Raw genomic sequence first — 19107 nt, forward strand, 5'->3', positions numbered from 1 at the left:
ATATAATGATTTGCCTTTCAGCAGTATTTTTCTGTGTTGTTTGGTTTGGTTAGTCTGTTTGGGAATTCTTCAATAAAGGTGGTTTTAAAAAATCGAACCTTAATCTGAAAGTAGAAAGTAATCCAATTACGGACAATTTGGAAAGTTTGCATTATTTTGCTTTGGTCGCTCCTATTATTACTTTTACTAAATACTTTTAATAGGCTTTAAAACTCGTTGAAGTGGGTTTTTAAAAAAGTTTTTTAAACTTTGATTCTATTTTCTATGAAATGGACTATAGTTTATCTCTAATTGTATACTAATATTTGCATTGTTTACTTTTAGGGGTGATATACAGTCTGTTTTTCAATGCGTGAGTGCGTGGTCAAACGCTTATGTACAAATATGTGTGTGGTTTCAATCTCAAATGAATTTTTATTCTGAGGACTAGAAAAAATAAGGTCATCTGAAAGGCCTCCTCCGAATAGGTGTGATAGCCAATCTTGAATGTCAATCCGTAGGAATTTCGTGATTGAAAAAACAGGTTTTATTGTAAATTGATTCCAATTACTAGATGGTTGATGAGTACGATGCAGAGGACTATATCATAGCAGTGGTCTGACACTGTCATTTATTTTCCAAAATCTTTTCAAAGTTTCTTGAGCAAAAGTGTCTGCGGCAATAATAGGTAGACATATAACCACGTCATGGAGGTCAAATCCTGTCCCCTCCACTTCCTTGCTGTGTGATATTGGGCAATTTACTTAACCTCTCTTTGCCTCAGTTTCCTCCCTTTAAGTTGGGGAATAGTAGTAGCTGTCTTTTAGGGTTGTTGTGAAGATTAAATGTTCATAAAGGCGTCTAGGCTAGTGTCTGTGAGATTATGACATAAACCTTAAAAACGAAGATCTAAATTTTGGAATGGGTGTCTATTTTCAGTAACATGAAATATATATGAATATTTATTAGAAGATAAAGGCACTTTAAGTTGACATTTTGTGCAAAATCCATTATACTGAGTCATTGTTGTCTGGTGGAAATGTGAATCAGGAAAATTAAATAAAGGTGACCGAATTTAGAGCTAAATGCATTGAGAATGAGACATGAACCTCTGTGGTACTTTAATCATTCCCAGACTCAAAATCATGTACTTTCAGTGTACCAGTGTCCTTTGAAATTGTAACGTGGGGTCTAGAAATAGTTATACCTTCTCAAACGCCTAATCCAATAACCTGGAAATTGCTCTTCATTCTTTTACACTACTGAGTGGAATTAAGAATAAGGGCGTTAGCCAGTCTTGAATGCCATGCTATGGGAATCTAGTGATTGAAAAACAGAAGTGTTTTGGTAAGTTGACCCCAATTATTAGGTAGACTGATGATGATGGTGATGCAAAATATCGTATCACAGCAATGGTCTGATACTGAGGAATTACTGATTCAAGACTATGAGTTCTCTAATTTGTATTAACTAGAAAGGAATCCTCGAGTCTCATAGTTGTGTTGAAACATCATGTCAAACATAAGATGAAATGTGAAAAAAATATCCACTTAACTTATTTTTCAACAAGCTTATTTTATAAGCCAGTGTTGAAATTGCTCACTTTTAATTCAGATGTATACACTTCTGTACATACCTAATGCACACAGTCTCCTATGTGGATATGAGATGAACAGTTATAGATTAAGCATATTAGTGTATAGTTGCCAAGGAAACATTGGTTTTTTTTTTTTACCTCAAAGTTAAAATTCACGGTAATGATTAATATATGAGTTAACAGTGTACTCTATAATTTCTGATTTACAAAATCATTAAATGCTAGAAGCATTTACCAGTGAACACATTATTATCCAGTTTTCATAGCCTTGGTTATATCCCTTCTGAAAATGACTCTCAAACCCGCTTGCCCACCTGTCTATGCTGCAGTCTTCCGCTCTGCCCTAACCTATCTGTCTGGATGACTCACGACCGCCCACGGCAAAGCTAGAACTTACTGTCTTTTCCCATCCATTCCCTTTCTGACTTTCAGTTGTTATGCTGCTGAATCCACTGCCATCTCCTGGCGGGGATGACCCAGGTCCTCTGGAAGATCTCCTGTGGCTTCGGTTTCATCCACGGGTCTCATGAATACAATCCTGCTGCTGCTGTTACTTGCCCATCTACTCCTCTAAGCATTCTGCCTTCTGCTTTTTTCATTGCTCCGTTATTCTTCATATTTAATTACATGCTACCTGTGCTCTCTGCCACTTTGCTCCCACCTACCTCTCCTCCTTCTTGCCCATTCCTTTCACTGGAACCAAGCCTTCTCCCGCCCTCATTCCCCAGTCCCACACCCTCCCCCAGGACTGCCTCAGCAATTCTGCCTTTGTCAAGCAGCCCCACCTAAACACTCACCTGAATAGATGGAATTCAGGGAATCCATAGAAACTTGGGTTCTTTACCCCCAGCACATCTTTAGATCTCTGTAAAAGTAGATGCTGTTTGGAATATTCAGATGTTAGTGTAAACATTTTGTGACCCACAATCATAGTTTTACTATTCTAAAACAAACAACAACAACAACAAAAAAATTGGGAAACCCAGGAAATGTATGAAGAGGAAAATAAAGTTGCCTGCAATCTCATCTCTTAGTGATGACCACTGTTAATATTTAAGTGATAAATAGTCATTTAATAGTTCTTATGAGGCTGATAGGAGCCTTTGTAAGGCTGCATTTGGAGTAGGTGGTGGATTAAACAAATAGTAGAAATATTACTGGCTCAGGGCATTTCACAAGTCAGAGGCAAGGTATTTGCGAGCATCTTTTGTAGTACTTTTTGGTTTGATATTTAACTTAGATTAGAATTTTCTTTTGCAGGGAGCAGGTGGTCATTATTAGGGTGAACCTATATAAAGTCTATGCATAGCTTCTCACATTGAATGGAAGACAGTTTTGCTCACAGGAATGTTCTGGGTATAGAATTTGTGTGGTTTCTTTTCCATTTAGATTCCACAAAAAATTTTTATCACATATAATTTAAATGTAACCTGAAATGACTGCCCTTTAAAAATAGTCCTTAACTAAATTGCATTGAATTGTATAATTTGTGTATTTTTATAATGTACATGTATTGTACATTCTATTTTTAAAATACAAAGTAAACTATATTAATGCTATTTATCTACCTTCAGGGCTCCAGGAAAATTAAATTTGATTTGCTTTTTATTAGGTTATTTTATTACTCTATCTAATTATATAATATGTACCTTATTCTTATGTAAATAAATTGATTGAGATCAGATTATGAAGGACAGATGGCAGAAGTGCCTCGTTCTTTGAATTCAATTTGGCTTTCTTTTAAACTTATTTTCCAGCTTGTAGATAATCAAGTCTAAAGTGTTTTACAAAAATAGTAGGAATTAGTGTGCAACCCTTAAAACGTAATGCATTGTTTCTTCTGCTCCGAGTGCAGGGGATTTACTTGTTCCAATGGTGCATCAAATAAATCCTTCGTATCTTGGGAAACAGGCCCTGGTGTTTTTACATCAGGAACAGCTCTCACTTGACAGAATTGTAATTACTGTGTGTTCTTCACTTTTGTGATCACCAGGTTCTCTTATTCAAGTACCTTCCGTTGAGAGGGGGAAACTTAGTAAAGTTCGCCTGGGTTCATTGTCTTTGAAAAAGGAAGGAGAAAGACAATGCTTCTTGTTTACAAAACACTTTTTAATTTGTACAAGAAGTTCAGGAGGAAAGCTGCATCTGCTCAAGGTACTGGTTTTATATGACTATTCCATTTATGTTCCATGCACTTAAGAGGCATTGAGGTTAACTTAATTATGACTTTCCTATGCCTGCTATCATAAAATAGATTGTCAGATTTCATGGTGAGGTAATATACAGTTACCAATCCTGACATTTACTTTGTTGTCAATTGGATCCAAAGTAATAGAAATTTAAGTGTGCATTGCCATAAAGAAGAGCAATTAAAATCATAACCTGGACAAAATTACTAGTTGGTGACTACTGAGCTACAAAAATCTTGTCAAATTACTGCAGTGTACTGATTATATAATATTTACTAAATGCTCTTTTATCTTGCTCAGTACCAGGAGTGAGCAAACTATGGCCCGCAGCTTGTTGCCTGTTTTTGATAATAAAGTTTTATTGGAACACAGCCATACTCATTTCCTTACATATTGTCCCTGGCTGTTTTCATGCTTTTTTAGAACAGCAGATTTGAGCAGTTGCGCTAGAGATCACATGGCTTGCAAAGCCTAAAAGGTTTACTAGCTGGCCCTTAACAGAAGAAGTCTGCCTATCTGTACCTTCTGTTATTAGTGCCTGAAAATATTATCCCACATCACAACAAAGGCTTCCTACTGCTTAAATCACTTCCTGGTTGGAGAGTTCTGCCCTTTGCTGAGCTGCATTCACTCTACAGGGCCCCTAAGGTGACATATAGTCTCCCATAGACTGACTTGCTAAATTTTATAAACATCGGGAGTGAGAGTCGGATGTGGGGAAGAACCATGAAGTTCAATGAATTCAATTACTTTTACACATCTAAGTTTAATTTTGGACTCTATGAAAAATTATTTATGAAGCAGAATTGCTATTTTCTTCTGTGGCAGTTTGAATGTAAGGTTTGCAAATCACAGGTTCCCAACCTGTGAAAGACTCTTAGCCTCTCAATGAAAAATTGATCTGTTTCCAGACAGGTGGAGTTCTCTCTCTAATAGAATGTACATTGGTTGAGGAGCCCGATACAAGCGATGATGACTGTAAGTCACATACTATCACTTAGAATTATATTAGAATTAAATAGTCCTATGGTTTTTATTCATTCATAGCTAAGAAGAGCTGCTTAAGGAAGCAGGAAAGATGTTAAGAATAAACTCCCTGAATTCATTTATATATGAAAAATTCTGTTGAGCCATTTAACCTGTGACCTTGTTAAACTGTCTTTGGGAATTCACATTTTACTGAATTTGTCTCTTGATAATGACTTTGCAGTGGCAGAAAAGAAAGGGATTGAATTAGTGTGTTGGAATTCCGTAAATTATGGAAATTAAAAAAAACAAACCATGAAATGAGAAGGAAAGCAGGATCCTAGTCCTGAGTAACCTACTGATCTCAGTTTCTTCATCTGCTTATGAGCTTAACAAAGCTTTCCCCATGCCCAAGAAGCACCATATTGCTGAAATGAGATCCTGGACTTAAATGCACATTGATTGTATTACTAGAACCATGTGAAAGCAACTATCACTCATATTTTTGTGTTCACATCTAATTGTTTGGTTTACATGTGTTGAAGCCAAAGGTTCTGGGCAAGTGTTTGGACACCTGGATTTTAAAATAGTGGTGGAGCCTCCTGACGCTGCCCCTTTCACTGTGGTCTTGTTAGCACCTTCACGCCAGGAGAAAGCTGCCTGGACGAGTGACATCAGTCAGGTAAGCAAGTGGCTTTGGCCCTAAGTTGGGTTTTGTTTTTTGTTTTAAATTTTACAACATAAACTTTTGGGAAGGAGTTTTAGAGTCAATTTATTTTTATTAGAAAATTATATCTGGTTGCTGTGGTCACTACCAGTACCACTATATGTCTTCATGTATTAAATCATTTGTGGTTGTTGTTTGTTTAAAATTTACTTGAAATGTAGTTATTGCATTTTGTGTCCTGGGCACTTTTGTACAAGCTGATAATGTAATCACTTGTGTTGGACAGTGTTAAAATTGCCCTGTGAGTAATAAATTCTCCAGTGACCTCACTAGATTTTTTTTTTTTTTTTTTTTTGCTTGTTACTGAGGTAGGAAAATGGTGAGAGATTCAAAAACAGCTAACAGGGACTATGGAATCAAATCAAAGAAGAGATACTGTCTGTAGTATGAAGCCTGAAAATGAGCTCCTGTATTTTATATAGAAAAAATTAGGGAACAGATTTGCTTACCTTTCCTTGATCAGCAATGCCCAGTTAGGGAATTGCTTCATTTATTCAGCATTTGAAAGAATGTCAAAACTAGTGATGGTTGGACTTGGGCATTCTTCAATCCAAGCTCCACATTAATTTTGGTTCCATTAACCAATCTAAGTGAAAAGGGAAGCTGTGTAAGGAAAATATTAAAAGAAAGCTTGATTATTATCTTCAAAGTTGTTAACTCAAGGAAGATTGGGGCAAACAGGAAAGGCATATGCTATAGATCCCATTGTCTTCCTTTTCCGAAGAGCTCATAGTACTTATATACAGTAAGTCCCCTACATACAAAGTAGTTCTGTTCCGAGAGCGCATTCATAAGTCCAATTTGTTCATAAGTCCAACAAAGTTAGCCTAGGTACCCAACTGACACAATTGACTATATAGTACTGTACTGTAATAGGTTTATAATACTTTTACACACAAATAGTCCATAAAAAAACAAACAAAAATTAAAGAAAACATTTTTAATCTTACAATACATTACCTTGAAAAGTAGTTAGTACAACAGCTAGCTCTTCTTAGCATACCAGCTACATCACTGCTACTTTTGCACTTGCTTCCGGACATCCTGGGCTTGAAATAAGATACTGTACTACTGTACTCTATATAGTACTGTACAGTAAAGTACACAAAAGCACAACCACTTGTACAGGATGCACGCACGTGACAATGTAGGCCAGACACGTGAACTAACTTACGTGATTGGACATGTGAACGCACGTTAGCATCTTTGGAAGTTCGAAACTTGAAGGCTCATATGTAGGGAACTTACTGTATAAGACTTAGGTATAAATAGAAACTATATCATAGTTCTTCAGATACTTAATTTTTTTCGGAGTGACTGAAAACTGAGGGGAAATAGAAAGAAAATGAATGGGCAAAATAATTATTTTTGTATGTCAAAGAAATTTTACAGTCTCATTTGACCCTTACAGTAGTATACTGAAGGCTAACAGAAATAGTAGTCCCATTTCACAGGTGAGAAACCTGAGGTTTGGAAGGTTAATAAGCATTTGTCCAAATACACAACTGTGTTGAGTCAGGACTCAAACCTAATCTAGGTCTTTTATTAGCACTCTAAATATCCTCTACTGGAATTCTGGATTTTTACTTCTTTTCTCCCGGGACTGTTTTGATGATGAATAAATAGCTGAAGTGAAGGTGCTGCTTTTCTGGTTAACAAAGGAATGAAAATATGGGATCTTGTGTATTTGCATAATTACATCCTTGTGGTGATTTATTAATACTTTCATTAGCTCTATGCTGTATGAATTAATACTTTAATTAAGTCTCTGTAGTACATCTTTTACCTGATGAGACTCTGAATCAGTCATTGATTCTATGCACGTTAATTGAGCAATCACCATGTGCTGCCAGGTACTGTGTAGGTACCAGGGATATGGCAACGGTCCCTGCTCTCAAGGAGATAGGCAGGCTAGTAGGGAAGAAAGGGAAGTAGACAACTTAATGCAACAAAATTTTGTATGTGTTGTGAAGCCAAGATAAGTAGGAAAAATAGGGAGAATTGGAGTGTAGGCAAAGATGTTTTTCCAGCTGCTTATAGCTTCTACCTTATGATGTAACTGGGGCTCCTAAGATACAGAGTTGATAAAAGCGTTAAGTGATCTTCCTTAGGGGGCCTGGTGAGGCATTGCTAAGAGAGAAAGACCCATGGGGTGCATGAATGATTCTATGCCTGGTCCTTTAAAGAAAGGATCCAATACTTTGCTTCCCAGAAGCATCCAAGTGATTCTCTCTACTTAGTCTACATCTTGGGTTGAGTATACAACTTCTTCCTGTTTCTCCAAGTTTCTTTGACTAATATATTAAGCTGATTATATGTACAATTGAATTGGAGAAGGAAACAACAGAAAATTGTATCTTTCTGAGGGACGATGATATCATTATATGAAATTACTGTGTTCCATAGAGCCTTGATATCGTGTGTCTTTGACACTTATGATTTCAGCCATTCAATAAATATATTTATGCAGTGATACTGTATGCCAGGCACTGTTTAGGCACTTGTGATATATCATGGACAGGAGGCAACAGCAACAAAAAATTCCCTGACCTTGTGTAGCTTACATTCTAGTGTGGGGAAAACTGAAAATAGCAGTATACATAGTAAGTAAGGATATAATATTTTATGTCAGAGGGTGATAGGCCAGGGTAAGAAGGATTGGGCTACTGGAGGTAGATGGGGGTTGGTACAATTTTTAAGAGGTGATCATTTTATTTTGAAGAAGACATCTAAACAAAGACTGCAGCAGGTGATGGAAATACCGTGTTGATATGTAATGAAGGGAAGGTCATTCCCTTGGCAGTGCAGAGGGAACAGCCACTGCAAAGACTCTAGAGTAGGAGGACACTGCATATTTTGAGTAATAGCATGAAGGCTAGTGTGGCTGAAGGGGAATGTGCAAGAGGGAAAATAGAAAAAGAGGAAATAATTTAAGTGGAGTTGTTAAGTAAGCAGTGGGATATAGATGTTAAGCGCTTGGAGGGAGGTCCAGGTGGGAGACTCTATACCATTTAGATGGTATTTAAGGCCTGTTGAGATCACCCAGGGAGTAAATGTAGATAGACTGAGAAGAGGCCATGGACTGGGTGAGGAGTCCTGGAGAACAACAAAGAAGAGAAGGAATCAGCAGAGCAATTGGAGGATAGCCAAGAGGACATGGTGTCCTGTAAGTCAAGTGAAGAAAATGTATCAGGGAGTGGGGAGTGATGATGTCAGCTGCTACTGAAAGCTGAGTCTGGTAGTGAGTGTTCTGAGACGCTTAGTGATTTTCCTGACTCAGGGTTTGAATGGTGAGTGGTAGACACAGAGTGCTCCACTGTTGATTGAGCCTAGCCTACTGCCCAGCAGCCTGCATCTCAACCGGGCTTTGTTCTCTGCTTAAAGCATTTTCATCTTAATGGGGAAAATTATGTGCTGTACACACGTTGATGGAATTTGTCAGTATTCCAAGTATGCCTCTGGACATATTCATTATTAAGATGAGTCTACAGAATGCTTGAAAATGTACTTTTTAATATTTTATCATGTATATGTAAAAATATGGACACAAAAAGGAAACCAGAAAGACTCCCAGCACCCAGATCACTAAATAAATGTTTATCAAAGTGTTTTCCACAGATAATTACCGGAAGGTTGTTTTCTTTTTTTTTGCATTTTTGAATTTTATTTATTTTTTTATACAGCAGGTCCAAAGGTTTTTTTTTTTAATACAGATTCCTGAACCCACATTCCACACACCCCCCAGGTTTAACAAGCTCCACAGATCATTTTTGCGCAATTAAATTTGAGAAACCCTGTTTTGAAAATCAAATGTTTCCACCTCTAAAACCCTCACAATCCTGCCATACAGAAATAATTTAACAGTTTGGCTCTAGGTGTATATATGCATCATTTTTTGCTTTTTACATCTTTTTATATTCCTGTGAATTCTTCATATTGGTGTCTTCTAATAGCAATATATGTATATTCTATCATGTTAACTTACCACTTTTCTAGCTCTTTCTGAATAATTAGGCATTCAGGCAGTTTCCAAGTTTCAGCATTAATATATGATGTGGTGCTAACCATCTTTGCACAGGGAGTTTCTCCCCTTTTAAAGGTCCCTTGGTGGTGTATCTTACCCACAGCCAGTAAGGCTGGTACAGGGGGCCTGATCACTTTCATGGTTTCATGATACATGACTCGACAGACTGCCCAAATGCTCCAAGGAATATGTAACTCATCATTTCACAACATCATCAGCAAGGTATCTATGCAACTTTCTTCTAAGTCCTGCCAGTGTTGAGTTTTGTCACATTTGTCACATTTTCCTATTTAATGGAAAAGTGATATTGCTTTCTAGTGGTTTTACTTTACATTTCTGTAATTATCAGTGAGACTAACATTTTCCACTGTTTCTGTTTCTTGTCTGTTTATACCAGATGGACATTTATCCATTGGAGCTATCCTTACAGACTAGGGAAATGAGCATTTTCTTTCAGTCCAAATTATGAATATGTTCTCCATTATTTTGTCTATTTATTTTTGTCACTCTTTGTTTTGCAAAATTTTAATTTTTCCTGGCTTGATTTGATACCACCTTGCTAAACTATTGTACCGTGTTATACTAATCACGTGTAGTTCTTATTTGAGATAATAAAGTGGTGCCTGACTATTGATACAATCCCAGTTTCACATAGAGAACTCTATACAAAAATTAAGATGTTTAGCTTTGTCAGGCCTCTCTCTCTGAAGCTGTAATCTTTAGAAGTAACAATGGCTTGAACGATTAATTATACTTTTAGTTCCACCAGCAAGGTCATAATTAACCGTTGGTGCCTCCAACAAAATGTGCAAGTGGTTAATGGTCTTGACCAATAATTCTTCCCTTTTTCATCTATTTATAGGGAAAAATTTGAGGCTGAAGATTTGACCATTCATTTCAATATAGTGCATTCATTTGTGCATGTCTCACTGTCATACATAATGGTGTATTAAACAGATTTTTCTATAATTATGGGTATCAGCTAAAATGCAGAATTAAAATTCACCTCTGAGCTTCTTGGTTTGGGCAGATGTGTCAAAATACAGGCAAATTTGTAGCACACTGACATGCTTCCTCCCTTAAAATAACTTCTCTGGAATCAATAGGGAATATTTTACTTTAATATAAAAAGGTGAAATTAAAAGAGAGAAATTGAATTTACTGTTCTTCCTACTACTTAGAAGTATTAGGAAGGTAAAAAAAAAACATGGTGACACAGTAGACCACTGACTTTGACCAGATATTTCCTTAAGCAAGACCCTCAAAAAACCTTGCTGGAGGGAATTCCCTTGTGGTCCAGTGGTTAGGACTCTGCACTTCCACTGCAAGGGACACAGGTTCAATCCCTAGTCGGGGAACTAAGATCCCACAAGCTGTGCAGTGCGGCCAAAAAAAACCCCAAGAAACAAAAAATAAATCAAAAAGATTACCTGGGCCTTTTGTGAGTATACATATTCCCAGGCTCCACCCTGGTCATAGTCATCACAAACTGAACTAGAATAGCCGTGACCTAGGAATCTGCTTTTGTTAATATCCTATTAATTTCAAGGTTTATAGTAATTCACATAAATTCAATATATCCTTAAAGATTTGTGACGTCCTGATTATTTTCATGTCTTTCTTCTTAACTGAGTGAACTGCATTCATTTTCCCAGGACTCAGTCTCTTCTCCCCAACACAACCAAGATATGTGCTTATATGATCATGAATATAGACCATGGCTTCCAATATAAATATGTTCATACACACATTCGTAAACATAAATTCTGTTGTAGTTTAACTTTTTTCTGGAAGAGAACTCTTTCTTCAGTGTAGCAGTACTGAAAATGCCAAATGGAAGTGAGATAAAAGCAAAATTCTCTGGTTGATGTAGAATTGGTGGACCCAGAGCCCCCAGGAGTCCTGTTTGTTCACACCCTTGCTGTCACTGAAGCCTGTCTGTGGAGCCTCTGAGAAACGAGTCCATTTCAAAACCACTCCTCTAGTTACAAAGCAGAAAATAACACACCACTGTAAAGCAATTATACTCCATTAAAGATGTTAAAAAAAACCAAAAGACACTCCTCTATTATAAATATACCGTAATATGTTTTATATATACATGTATGTATATAGATAGATATATATATATTCATCCATCACACAGATAGGTGTGGCAGTTATCAAAGACCTTTTTGTACATTTAAATATGACTTCTTATTACATGGTCTTTTGAGCTGTAGTTCAGATTGCATGTACATTTTCTTCTCCTGAAACTTGAGTGTAAGTGAAAATTTCTTTTTCTTCCTGTTGAAAGTAATTTTAATACTTAACACAATGAATCAGAAAGATTTATGAATGAGATCTGACATTGGATAATAAGATGTTCAAAAGTGGTCACATAAATCTTCTCTTTTGGATCTAAAACACTTATCCCAAGTTTCAATTCTGGCAGTGTGGAGGACTGCACTGATTTAGATCCCTTCTAGCTACAAACAAGAAATGTTTAATACATAAAATCAGTATAATAAAAAAATTTAATACATTGGTGGTATTCACAGATATAAAGGGAAATCTCTAGTTGCCGGAAATAACAAGGGAACTTAAAGTCAGGGTAGACAGCATGTAAACTGAAGACACAGAGACTTGGGAATGATTTTAGTTTGGATATTGGTCCCACGCCTGAAGGGTATTAACAAAAGGAGCGAGGGTTAGCCTTGGGCCCCTAAAAGGAATTGAGATCCTTGTTTGAAGCCCTTGTTTGAAGCCTGGGCATTGAAAGGCTGCCCCCTCCATGAAATAAGAACTCAAAAAACCCATTAGGCCAGGGAAGACATAAGGAAGTTTGTCTTTGTCTTGGGTTCTGAATTTTCTTTTAATTAATTAATTAATTAATTAATTGATTAATTTTTGGCTGCCTTGGGTCTTCGTTGCTGCACACGGGCTTTCTCTAGTTGTGGCGAGCGGGGGCTACTCCTCTTTGTTGCGGTGTGCGGGCTTCTCATTGCGGTGGCTTGTTTTGTTGCGGAGCACAGGCTCTAGGCGTGTGGGCTTCAGTAGTTGTGGCACACGGGCTCAGTAGTTGTGGCGCACGGGCTTTGTTGCTGCTCGGCGTGTGGGATCTTCCCGGACCAGGGCTCTATCCTGTGTCCCCTGCATTGGCAGGCGGATTCTTAACCACTGCACCCCCAGGGAAGCCCCTTGGGTTCTGAATTTTTAAAAAGCTCCTTTGAGAAAAACAAATGTGTTTCTGGCCTATGGATTTGAAATTCAGAGTTACAATAGTCACATGGTGTGAAAATTCCAAACTGAGAAATGAATGCAAAAACAATATTTGGACTGTTGCTAACCCAAAATGCTTGGTAGAAGCAAACACAAAGTCACTGCATTAGCAACACCTCAACAGTTCAGGGCTCATGACAAGGTGCTCAAAATCAAAAATTACAAATCTTGTGAGTAAACGATCTATCAAGAGCAAGAGTCAGAAGACATAGTGAGCAGTAGAATTGGCACTGCTGGAACTTTAGATAATAGAGTGATAACTTAGAAAAGACTGTGAAAAAGAATGTTTAAAATATAATAAAGCTATGAAAGGAAGGAAGGGAGGAAGGGAGGAAAGGAAGAAGGGAGGAAAGAAAAGAATAGATCACCGTGTAAAAAGGACCAGGCTGATCAGTCAAAGAACCAAATGGAAAATCGAAACATGAAAACTATAGCCCTAAGTCATCCTAAGGCTGTTGTCTGTGTAACTGTATTATTGCTTAGACTGTTAAAGGAAACTGAAGGAACACTATTTACTTGCCACAATTCTTACCAAGCACCATCTCTGCCCTCCCACTCCCTGTGTTGGTTGCCCAAGTGGCATCCCCATTCTGCTCAGAAACAGTGAGAGTGAAAAGTCTAAGGAATAGCTAGAAACGTCCCTGGGGTGAAGGATCACTTAACCCCTCCTTCCTTTCCCTGTCTGCGTGCAGTATCTGTCCCCATACAATCTTTTCCCCCATTCCTCCAAACCCCACACTCATAGTTTCATAAGAACAGGGATAATGTTAATCCATTTTCCCACTGGAATTAGGAAAGTGAATTTAAAGTAGTTTACCTTATTCATCTTTTTAAAAAGTATTTATTTATTTTGTGGTGCCGGGTCTTAGTTGCAGCAGGCGGGCTCCTTAGTTGTGGCATGAGAACTCCTAGTTGCAGCATGCACGTGGGATTTAGTTCCCTGACCAGGGATCAAACCCGGCCCCCCTCTCTCTTACTGTCTTCTCCATTATAAACGCACACACAAGCCAGCCTCATCTCTTCGTTTCCCCCTGTTTGTTCATGCTTAGAAATGGAGTCACTGGCGTCTCTTTTCATCTAGCCCTGACTGAGAGCTCTCCCTTTGAGGTCCTGTGCCTGTTTTGAGGTCTAAGAGGATACCCCACCTACTGGTAGCTTGGCTCACTGGTGGAAACATTGACTGCATACAACTGGATACTCACTTAGGATGTTGCAGTTTCAGGACTTATGGAAGAATACCATGTCCAACTTCCTGCTGCTCAAAACTGATAGGAGGAGCAGCATTTATTTAGCCTAAAGAAGAGCAGCCTATGCGTACCCTTTTCTGAAGAGTGTGAAATCTGTGCTTGGAACCAGACGAGCAAAGGCAGGCCCCCATTCTTTGGGGCCCGCCACAGAGTGGTTAGTTTGGAACTGTACTCTTCATCCAGTGTTGAGGGAGTTTATAAGAAATGGTTTGGTCAAAACTGTGATTACTTTAAGGATGTCGTTGAGGATAATGTTCACGACATTATTCAGTGTTTTCCTTATGAGAACCCATGAGATAATTCTCCTCTGGACTCAGACTAGGGTGAATTGAGCTTCTGTTAAACCATGAATTTTGTAGCTCATCATGTGGCCCCCTTTGAGTTGGCTGCTGCATAGCTCAGCTAATTTTGGGGACCATGTATAACAAGTGTTTGGGACTTCTCAACATAAAGTACATGTGGTGGATTGATCCCAGCCTTCATCTTATTATTTTCCACCCTTTATCCAAATCCTCTCTAATTTTCTTACTAATTTTGACTTTGTCGTACTATATGTATTTTTGTAATCCACCTATGGGAATAAGATATAGTATAAACTCACATGTAAGCACATGTAACCTAATTTGTAGTTAGATAACCATAATTATTCATATAAAAAGATAACTCCACATTCCAGGTGCTTCGAGAAATGAATTGAGGGGAACTTTAAAATATTCTACTTTATTCCCGGAAGTTGAGATCCTCTATACCTGGTCATTGAAATAATGGCATAAGACATGAGGAAACAAATTTTTAAGGAAAAACAAGCATGAAAACGGCTGATATGCTAAGTAGGGGATCAATAGTTAGGGGATGCCAGTGACCCAAAGTTTCTTATATGCATATTCATTCTTTTATTAGACATTGGGGTTTAGGATAAACCCTGAGGTCAAGAGCTCTGTGAAATCGCTTGGCAATCAGCTTCTTCACACCATTTAATTACAGTCATAAAGTACTACATGGTATCCTAGTAACTAAAAGTAATTTCTGATTTTAAAGATTGTTTAAATCTTTTTTTCATTTTCTGTTTTGTTTAAAGAGAATACGTATAATTCAGAATAAATCCTTCTCTAACCCAAAGTAATTGCAAAGGGAAATTTTGAATTGATAAGGCATAGATATAAATAAAGAAGGTAGAGAAAATTAGCAAAATTTCCTGAAAGAAAAGAGAAAGGAGATGAACAGGGCTTTATGTGTGCCAGAAGCAGGAGAAATTATACAATACATCCTCACCAAACTAACACGGTGCCAGTAGAAACTTCTAGAGAAGCTAGTAAAATGTGGGAATTTATTGGCAAAAAGCACCGAGAAGCAGGCACAGAGCTTACTAGTGAGAGAGAAGATGAATTCCATCCAAGCAAGCCACCATTTCTACTCTGCCTGCCCCATACCACCCCCTAGGGCAGAGAATGAATATAGCAGAGGCAGTTTATACCTCACTAGAGGTGTAAACTTCTCAAGCAGTGCTGGGACTGCCAGAGAATTGTGCCAATGTGACATTGTGCTCAGAATCCTTGGGAAACACATTCTAGGAAAATGTAGCCCTTATATCCATCCTCAGGCATTTGCCAGGTGCACAGTTTTGGTATTTGGATATAGAATCTGTTCATCAATGTGTAATGTTTCCCTGCCTCTGTGTGTGTGTGTGTGCGTGTGTGTACATATGTGCACAAATGAGAAACTAAATTGTTTTGTGATTATAAATAATTCTGGGAATATATGCTCTGCCTAGGTTTACATGTGGGTTTTAACTGTCTATTTTTTAATTTCACAGTGTGTGGACAACATACGGTGTAATGGTTTAATGACTATAGTGTTTGAAGAAAATTCCAAAGTTTCTGTGCCACATATGATTAAGTAAGTGTGATAATCCTTTCTCTTACATTTTAATCAGGATCAACTTGGTAGAGAATGTAAAACTGTGAATAAAATATTGTTTCAGTAGGATTCTGCTTCCTACTCTGAATATGTTTGACAGTAATGTGATTGATCATTCATGATATGCCATTATAAATAATAAGACTATCACAATGGTTTTTCAGATTCATAGTTTATTGACTCAGCATAGAAAAATAGTTTTTCATACTGTTCAGATGCCTTCCTCAGTACAAAAAGCCTATCAAAATTTTCAGGTTCAATGGATGGACCTAGATAGAGATTGTCATGCTGAGTGAAGTAAGTTAGACAGAGAAAGAGAAATATCTTATGGTATGGTATCGCTTACATGCGGAACCTAAAAAGAAATGATACAAATGAACTTATTTACAAAATAGAAACAGACTCATAGACTTAGAGAACGAACTTATGGTTACCAGGGGGGAAGGGTGGGGGGAAGGGAGAGATTGGAAGTTTGGGATAGACATGTACACACTGCTGTGTTTAGAGTGGATGGCCAACAAGGACCATATATAGCACAGGGTACGCTGCTTTGTATTATGTAACAACCTAGGTAGGAGGGGAGTTTGAAGGAGAATGGATACATGTATATATGTAGCTGGGTCACTTTGCTGTGCACCTGAAACTATCACAGCATTGTTAATCAACTATACTCCAATATAAAATAAAAAGTATTTTTAAAAATTTCAAGTTCAATAGGTAAAGTGATAGCCAGATGTGTCAGAGGGTGGACAAAAGTTTGGCAGATTCTTTTGCTGTCTTCTCAGTGGGTGTGAATCATATTAGTCAGATTTGGTTGTAGAGATACATTTAGATTTTGAAGACACTCAACATGAATTAACTGGCTTTTCCATGGTACCATTTACCCACAGCCTGTATATGGATTTGTCCCAGAGGCTATTGCCCAGGCCTGCCATCCTGCTCTCTGTATGTTTTGTTAACAAAGCAAATCCTAGAGAATGGACTTGAGGACACAGGGAGGGGGAAGGGGAAGCTGGCACGAAGTGAGAGAGTAGCATTGACATATATACACTACCAAATGTAAAATAGATAGCTAGTGGGAAGCAGCTGCATAGCACAGGGAGATCAGCTCGGTGCTTGGTGACCACCTAGAGGGGTGGGATAGGGAGGATGGGAGGGAGACGCAAGAGTGAGGGGATATGGGGATATATGTATACATATAGCTGATTCACTTTTGTTATACAGCAGAAACTAACACAACACTGTAAAACAATTATACTCCAATGAAGATGTTAAAAAAAAAAAGAAAGTGATCAACACTGGAAAAAACAAAACAAAAACATACAAACAAAAAAAAGCAAATCCTATAATTTAATATGATCACTAAGGAAACTATAGTTTTAAAATGAGAAGTTATATCAATAACTGTATGCCATAACTCTCTATATTAATGCTTTTGTCTCTACATACTTTTTTGTTTCCAAATTCAAAAGTTGTTTTGGGAGGATTTTCAAGCTAACCAAATCATTCCCTACTCTCATTTTCTTGGTTATTTGCAGTCCAAATTCTAAGAATAAAATGTATTTTTAAAAGCAGTCCTGTTATATCTTTCCAAAAAAGTTACATGAAACTAAGAAAATGTTTGTCTTCCATGCCTTTTTATGTGGACTTTTTTTAGGTCTGAGCTGTTTAAGACAAAGAAACAACATCAACTTTTCTCTTCTGATAGGTATTAATTATAATTAGCATCATTCCAATGGTATAAACTTTAAAACTTATTAATTATTGTATCAGATGAAGGCAGAGTACATTATACTAGTGCCATAATTACTACAGAAAAAATATAAAAGGATGATACTGTTTTAAATTGCTAGTCAAATTTTAAAACATTTTGCGTAGGGTCATTTTAAAACTCTCGGGCAAAGATTCCTTTAGCATTCAGTTTTCTAGGTTTTTAATTTAGTATAGTTTGAAAAAAACAGGTCAGTTAAGAATGTACGATACTAAAATTAAAACCGAGTATGGAATATTAAGTCAAAAGTTTCAAATTATGACTTAATTTTTAAGTTCACATCACCAGGTTAGTTTTCTTCCATAGTATTCTTATTTTAATATTTCACAAAATAATATATATTATCTTAATTCCTTATTAAGAGTACTTTCGTGAAGCTTAGACAGCCATGAAAGTCCAGTCTGCTTTAGAATGAGAATAAGTTGGACTTGGTGGCCAAGTTATAAGCTCCTAAACCTTCGGGCAGCTGCACACCACTATGTATACATTTTGTTCACTTTAAAAATTAGTACAGAGAAAAACTGTAGTTTTGTGCCTGACCAAGTTACGGCTGGCGCCTGAATGCATCTTCTTTGCTCTGTGATGGCAGTCTGACTAATGCCCATGTCCAGTCTCATTTGTATTGATATAATTGCCTCCTGTACAGACCAAGACTTTCCTGCGTCTGGGTGCACAGCGAGGGTCACTGCACTGAGTTGGAACCGCTCTCCTGGGAGAACAGAAGCCTGTATCGCGGGCTGTAGGGATTTCCTATTGGAGCCGCACATGTTTGGATGCCCATCTGTAGTCTACTACTAGATATATTCCCAGGGCAGAGTTTCATGTATTTCATATCTTTCTTCTTTCTATTTTTCCCTGCTTCATTGAGCCTGGTTCTCCTCAGTCAGAGAAAAGAGGATGATTTTGCAATCTCTGTTCCTTCTGATAGTCTCCTCCATGGCACTGTTCTACCCTAAATTCTGTATTCTTGCCTCCTTGCACATCTCTCTGGCTACATGGAACGAGAAAAAAAAAAAAAAAAAGACGTTTTACAGAGTTAAAGAAAAAAAATTATCCTACCCTAATGGCATTACTTTGCAGGCACTCAGTTCCTTTGAAAACTTACTAATTACAATAGGTGATTTGGGTTTGATGTCTCAAAATTACTTTTTTAAGTGTTTACCAAAAAGGAGTTGTTATTATCATAGGAGGCTTAAGTAATGCATTGTATCTTCTTGAGGGCCCCTTAGGAAATTAAGATTTCGTTCAATGTAATAAAAGAAAATTAAATAATTTCATAATATTTAATTTCTTTTCTTTACTTAAAATGAAAATGTAGTCATAATTTTGAAGGACAGTGGTGCAATTAGTCAGTTTCAATTTCATGTTGGCTACAATATATTTTTTCCTCCTAGTGTTTGGTTAAAGTAATTATTATAGTCAAAAGATG

At 37.3% G+C, this 19107-nt stretch overlaps 1 protein-coding gene across 1 annotated transcript in view; it reads left to right on the plus strand.

Annotated features, from left to right (window-relative positions):
• The window catches only part of RASGRF2 (Ras protein specific guanine nucleotide releasing factor 2), a 241503-nt gene that overhangs the window by 101529 nt on the left and 120867 nt on the right, over nucleotides 1–19107 (plus strand). Inside the window, exons 10-13 of the mRNA XM_007179765.2 lie at nucleotides 3570–3730; nucleotides 4677–4743; nucleotides 5277–5413; nucleotides 15804–15886. Coding sequence (XP_007179827.2) covers nucleotides 3570–3730; nucleotides 4677–4743; nucleotides 5277–5413; nucleotides 15804–15886 — 448 coding nt within the window. The remainder of the gene's footprint in view (nucleotides 1–3569; nucleotides 3731–4676; nucleotides 4744–5276; nucleotides 5414–15803; nucleotides 15887–19107) is intronic.

Source organism: Balaenoptera acutorostrata, chromosome 2 (genome assembly GCF_949987535.1).
Source record: "Balaenoptera acutorostrata chromosome 2, mBalAcu1.1, whole genome shotgun sequence".
In the NCBI taxonomy this organism is placed as follows: domain Eukaryota; kingdom Metazoa; phylum Chordata; class Mammalia; order Artiodactyla; family Balaenopteridae; genus Balaenoptera; species Balaenoptera acutorostrata.